Below are 6,903 nucleotides of genomic sequence, written 5' to 3'. Positions count from 1 at the left end.
TGGAAGCTTGGGGAATTATTGAGGTTTTGGCTAAGAATTGAAGTTGGGAACTTGGGGAAAACCAGCTTAAGGTGTTGGAAATCTAGTCTAAGGTCGAAATTATCAAGTGAGGTAAGAATTCTGATATTGAATTTGTGAAGTTTTGCTGTAACTTCTTAAGCTTTTCTTAAGTGTAAACTTTGGTTTGATTGTTGAGTTTAGATGGGTTATGAGCTAGGAATTTGGGGTGGTTATCCTGTGTTATGCTGCTATGATATAGACTGTAGGTTGAATTTTGAGTGCAAGGGTTGACTTGGGTGAGAAGTTATAGGTTTGGCTGGAACGAAAACGCAGTAGAAATGCACAGTTTCTGGGTTTGGGGCTCGCGTAGCGACCCTGTTCTTCATGCGTCGTGGCCCATGTGTGCGAAGAGGCTTGGGAGCCTCTGACTTTGCCCAGGCGCAGCAGCGCAAGCAGGGTGTGTCGCAGCCCGTGTTCCCCAAATGATAGAGAGAGTGCTCTCTGATTTGAGCGCACCACGGCCCTTAATAGTTATGCCGCGACTCAAATAGGCAATGTTGGCCAAATAAAGGTTTTAGGCTCATGAGCCCAAATGTTAAGACTCGGGAAAGATTCTACTACCCGGTTTAGTAGAATTCGAGGTCTCGGGGGCTAGTATGTTATTCCAAAGGCTTTTAATTGATTTAGATCATGATGGATATCTATTTTTTATGGCGTTGTGACTAGATTTTACTGCTTAGGCTCATGATTAAGAGTCGTGCTCGAGAAGGCTTTGGGTTGGTAGCTCGGGACACTAGGTAAGAGAACTGTTTGTACCTGTAGAGTTGTTTGGTGTATAGTGTTGTATGTATTGATTATAGTTGTTATGTCATACATGTGACTGTGACTGATCGGCAAGAGCCGGGAGTGGCAAGGGGTCGGGATCGGCGTTAAGCATGCTGAATGCAGGTCGCCAGGGCGAGACCCTCTAAGAGTGTTGTACACACCTGTTCGGTTAATGCCGTGGACTTGGTGCCTGTTAGTGCACCTCGATTGGCGAAGGCTGCAGCTATGCTACTGTGCAACTACGATATTGTGTTGTTATTGTATTACTGTGCTATTGTGTTACTGTACTATTAGGCTGTTATGACATTGTGTTATTGTGCTGTTATATTGTTGTGTTGTTGTGCATTGCATTAGGAACTAGTAATTGTTTATTGTTTTGATTAAGCATGCATTTGTTGAAGTATATTATTGGATGTCATGCTTGAAGTTCTCTTGCTGGGTCTCGGCTCACGGGTGCTCTGTGGTGCAGGTAAGGGCAAGGAAGAGGTCTAACAACCATGAGTTGGAGGGCATGGAGCGGTGTGTACATGTTTGACCTACCTGACCGCCGCTTAGGTCGACTGTATCATACCTTTGGATTGTAAATGTATTTCAAAACAATATTTTGGGATCCCGATGTAACATTTTAACGAATTTTAATGAATGACCAACGCTTTATACTTAATGTTCATTAAATGAGTCTTTATTTTGATTTAATCACATTTTTTAACCTAAAACCTCGATTAGCGAGTTAATGCTATATTTATAAATCACATAGTAATGACTCGAAGGAAGTAGAGCATTACATAAATGTTGAAATAAAATATTCTTTTTCAATTTAAATATCCCAAAACTATTTAAACAAGCTCCAATTACTGAAAACATTAAGCTCTTTACTTTTCAACAACACAATTATTTAAAATATCATATATATTTTTTTAAATATTAATATTTTTATTTTTTAAATATTTAAAATATTTTTATATATATTTATAATTTTTTAAATATATATATAAATAGATGCGGATTTGATTGGATTGGTTACTTTTACAAATAAAAGTGCATCAAATCCGCGCAAGTGTGGAATTTAGATTTTACAATCCAATCCGCACAAGTACAGATAACACATTTTACGGATTAGATTCCATTGGATCATACAGATTGGTTTGGATTGGGTATTTTGTGAACACCCCTACCACCCATGAACTTTGAAAAGTGGCACTTTCTTTGGACAATAATTATGATGGTGGCTTGAACTCCCTGTAGTTTAGTCATCCTTTTGTAATTGCCGATATTAATTAATTAAATTATAACCTTTTATTTAAAAAATTATTACAAAATATTTGTTTTCAATTTAACATTCTCTTATTTTATTGCATTGTTTCAAAATATAATTTTTCTTTTTTAGTACATTAATCTTCAAATTTTATTTATTTCTATGAGAAGTATGAGAAGGGTAGTTTGGTAAGTATTTATTTAGAATGAGTAGAAAAATAATTAAATTAGTTAATTCAATTTCAAACCTATAATTTAATATATTTTTCCTAAAGCACTTAAGAATTATTTCGTGAGAATAATTAACCTGGCTATTAGGGTGTTTGTGATGCGAACAATGCAGTTTTTTGCTAATTTATTGGATTGTACCGTATATGCGATTTGGGAAATTTTCTAAACCAGAACTTGTATCGCATAGACCTTAAATTCCATAAATCGTACCGCAAAATTGCGATGCAATGCGAGCAGTTTATACATATTACCAAATAATTTAACAATTAAACAGTATAATTAATAATGATTCATAACTAAATATAGTTTTGTTGACTGGCGATTTAGCCAACGATATAGAGTCACTAAAACGATAAATATTTGTAAGTTAAAACACAAGAACTAAACAAAATAAGGATTTATAGTGGTTTGGCCATAGATATTAGTAATAACCTACTTCCACTTAGTGTTTATATTGACACATTATGAAACCTGCGATCAACAAACAAGGATTTACTGAGTATCACAAGCTCTAAAAAAGTACAAAAGTTTGTGTGTATAAAATACTGATTCGCTCTCCAAAAATCCATCATCCTTCAAAGAGTCTCTTGAGTCCTATTTATAGGCTCAAGAATCTACTTATGGGCCAACGAACCCTCATACACATTGATTTGCGCATATTTAAATAATAATAAAAAACATACTATTTACATAAAAATATGGTCAAATATCAGACTTATAACTGTATTTGAAATATGACTTCATTTCCACGACCAGACATGGTCGCACATTCAACACATCTTCTGCCATATGGTTAAGCATCATTCTTCTGGTCGTTGGTCGACCTGAATGCAGTCACGTGTAACTTACGTGTACACTAATCTTGCTACGTCAACAAGTAATATTTTTTAGGATAAATAAGTTTAACAAAATAATAAATATACAACAAACTAATAAACTTTTAGCATAACAATAAAAAAAACATCAAACTAATAACAAAAAAAAATGTGACATAGAAATAAAAATTTTGATTAATGAGAAATATCTTTATAATAAAGTAGAATGTGTAACATAATAATTTTCTAAGTACTATGTATATTATACTATATATACATTTAGTTTAAATATAGTAAAATTAAAAACAGAATATTTTAAAAAATTAATATATATAATAATATAATATGATTAGGTTTCAACTACATTTATAAAATTCAAAATGATAAACTGCACCATTTTATGCGATTGGTAAAAAATGTAAATCGCAATCCCATCGAGAAAGATTCCAACTGTAATTTATAGTAGCGTGGGCAGTTTGATGAAGACTTTTGCACACCCAAATATTGTAGATAATGAATTTAGACAAATGTGATTGGTTTACAAAAACACATCAAAATGTAAAAATATTATATTATAATGCAATCTCTTCTGATAACAGAGAATCGAATTGAATTGTCAAAACTGAAAGGTCGGTAATGGGATAGTCTGACTGAGCACGTGTTTAATTAGGTGTAGCTGTAGCGGACCATAGTAGAGTAGAGTGGCCCGTGGCCGGACTTACCTTAAGCCCATCCACATCGGTATTAGGTAATGGCTCAAGTCAGCAATCTTTGAAATACCAATTTTTTTTTTTTTGATTCCCAATTTCAAATTACACATTTTCCATATTGGTTCCTAACCTCAACAAAAAACAAAATTAATCAAAAGTATATACTATGTATATAAAGATAAAAAGAAAATGGTCCACTGAAGTTTGTTTCGTTATTTTTGTTTTTTTTACCAACAATAATTATAAAGCTAAAGCTAAAGCAATTTTATTTTAGTATATATTTATTAGTTTCTTCGTCTATATCCCATTTTATCAGTGTGCCCATTTGCTAGCTGCCAGTACTTTTACACCGATCAGTTTCAAGCCCGATGGAGTTGTTCAACTGGGTCTCTTTGATTTTAGTCATTTCTGCTCTGGGACCTGCACCCATAGCTGTAGCTTCCTCTTCTAGCTCAGATGGGCAGCCACAAATTTCCTCTAAATTTCTCAATTTGGCGAAGAAAGATGACCTGTTTAATTGGATGGTCGGAATCAGGAGGAAAATACATGAAAACCCGGAACTGGGCTACGAGGAATTCGAGACCAGTAAGCTGATAAGAGCAGAATTAGATAATCTGGGCATTACATATAAGCACCCAGTAGCGGTTACAGGTGTTATCGGCTTTGTTGGGACCGGAAAACCACCTTTTGTTGCGATTAGAGCAGATATGGACGCTCTACCTATGCAGGTACGTGCCAATTGTGGGATGGTGCTTTTTGTTTTGGTAACTTTAAGTTAAGACCATGTATCAAAATTAGTTATCAGGAAAGTGGGTTGATTTTTTTTTTTTTACTTTTTAAACTGGTTTTGAATGTCCAGAGTGAGATTTTGCCGGCTGGGAAATTGGGAATTGTGTTTTGTTTTTTAAAAAAAAAAGTGTCTTTTCCTCTACACACTTTATGTGAAAATATGAGTTCTCTGTGAATTTGAGTCAACGGATCTCAATTGTGCAGGAAATGGTGGAGTGGGAGCACAAGAGCAAAGTCCAAGGGAAGATGCATGCTTGTGGACATGATGCCCATGTGGCAATGCTTCTTGGAGCGGCCAAGATCCTCAAAGAGCTTGAGAAAGAGTTACAAGTTCGTTTCTTGATACTTTTTTTTTTGGTGTGCTCTAGATATATACACAGATATATATTTATATATATATTTGTTCTCTTCTTGTTTGATTAAATTCCTGACCGAAACTTAGACAAAAGAGAAAGAGCTAGTGCTGGCCTTCCTCTATTTATTCCAAAGCCTAATACTGTATCTTGCAAATTTATTGTATTTATAGGGAACAGTTGTTCTTGTATTCCAACCAGCTGAGGAAGGAGGTGGTGGGGCTCATAAAATGGTTGAACTTGGAGCTTTAGAAAATGTCAATGCTATATTTGGGTTACATGTGGATTCCAAATTACCTATAGGTGAAGTAGCCTCCAGAAGTGGTCCTCTGTTGGCTGGGAGTGGATTTTTTGAGGCTGTAATAACTGGAAAAGGGGGTCATGCAGCCCTTCCTCAGCACTCCATCGATCCAATACTGGCTGCTTCAAATGTGATTGTTAGCTTACAACATCTTGTTTCGCGCGAAGCTGATCCACTTGACTCGCAGGTACCTTTCCTTTGTCAGTGCTCCATGACCAAAATTGCTTCTATTAGCTTCTTTCGTTTTTGGTGATGGAAGTATTTAAAAACTTTATACTTGTATAGTTTGAAACTATCTCCAACTATCTTTGTGGGAATTACTCGTTTGGTTACTCTATTCAGCTATTTTTCTTGTTGATCAATTTGACCCTTACATTTATCTCTGAGGCCGCTTTTCAAAATTTACTTGTACCAAGAACTTGCCTTGCGTATACAATCGATGAAGAGCATGAGATATATATATATATATATATATATTAATACCTGAATATTTCCTGCTTCCCTTCTAACAAACTTTGCAAAAACTAGGCTAAAATTTTTGATAGTTCACATTATGAATTTTGTATTTGCGGTTGAGGCTACTAAACAAAAAAGAAACATTGATTTGTAGGTAGTAACAGTTGCAAAATTTCAAGGAGGTGGTGCTTTTAATGTCATTCCTGATTCCGTTACAATTGGTGGCACTTTCCGTGCCTTTACAAAGAAAAGCTTCAATCAACTCAAACAGCGTATTGAGGAGGTACATCAATGATTAATTTACTCCCTCTTGTCTTCTACAACTAGTATGCTTTTGATGTAGACTCAATTTGAATATTGTCTAAATACTTTCTAGTCTAGATTCTCAGCATCTGAGCTGTTTTTTCCTTTTGGTTTTCTTCTTCGCCACCATGTGTAAAAGCTCAACTTTGTTTCTTCAATAGGTTATAACAGGGCAGGCCACTGTGCAGAGATGCAAGGCCAGTGTAAACTTCTTCGAAAATGAGAAACCCTTCTTCCCTCCGACGATAAACCATGAAAGTTTGCATGATTACTTCAAAAGGGTAGCTGGTGAAATACTTGGAAGCCATAAGGTTAAAGAAATGCAACCATTAATGGGATCGGAAGATTTTTCTTTCTACCAAGAGGTCATACCTGGATACTTCTTCTTTCTAGGGATGGAAAATAAGACTGTTGGAAAGCCTGAATCAGCTCATTCACCTTACTTTCAGATCAACGAAGCAGCACTTAGTTATGGTGCTGCACTTCACGCTTCATTAGCGGCTACCTATCTATCTGAATTCCAACCTAAAACCACTTTACTAGGAGGAGAATTGCATGATGAATTGTAATTGGTTTCATGACAATTTTCAGAATAAATTAGTATATTGGTTCAATTGCTAAGATGGGTATTCATTTTGCATAAACTGTTACTTTAGGAATTGTTTTTATGATCTGGGTATAATTATACCTTATACAGGCTCAATTCCCTTTTCAGGTTATATTACACAAAATTAGGGTATCTTTTTTTATTTTTTGATAAATTCTGTCAAGTAATTTTTTGTTATGCTAAAAGAAATTAAGTAATACTATTTTTTTCATCTAAAAAAAGTAATACTATTTTATTCATTTGCCGTAATGAAAACCAC

The 6,903-nt window shown here is 34.9% G+C and overlaps 1 protein-coding gene across 1 annotated transcript; it reads left to right on the top strand.

Annotated features, from left to right (window-relative positions):
- Positions 1–4,105: 4,105 nt before the first annotated feature.
- Positions 4,106–6,658, top strand: LOC133794404 (IAA-amino acid hydrolase ILR1-like 4). Its single transcript, XM_062231633.1, has 5 exons — positions 4,106–4,563; positions 4,829–4,954; positions 5,151–5,465; positions 5,889–6,017; positions 6,199–6,658. Exons 1-5 carry the CDS (start codon positions 4,204–4,206, stop codon positions 6,604–6,606), a joined length of 1,338 nt encoding a protein of 445 aa, XP_062087617.1. The 5' UTR covers positions 4,106–4,203; the 3' UTR covers positions 6,607–6,658.
- The last annotated feature ends 245 nt before the right edge of the window (positions 6,659–6,903 follow it).

The sequence above is a fragment of the Humulus lupulus genome, chromosome 8, assembly GCF_963169125.1.
Source record: "Humulus lupulus chromosome 8, drHumLupu1.1, whole genome shotgun sequence".
NCBI classification, from domain to species: Eukaryota; Viridiplantae; Streptophyta; class Magnoliopsida; order Rosales; family Cannabaceae; genus Humulus; species Humulus lupulus.
This window is presented reverse-complemented; position numbering and strand designations above follow the sequence as displayed.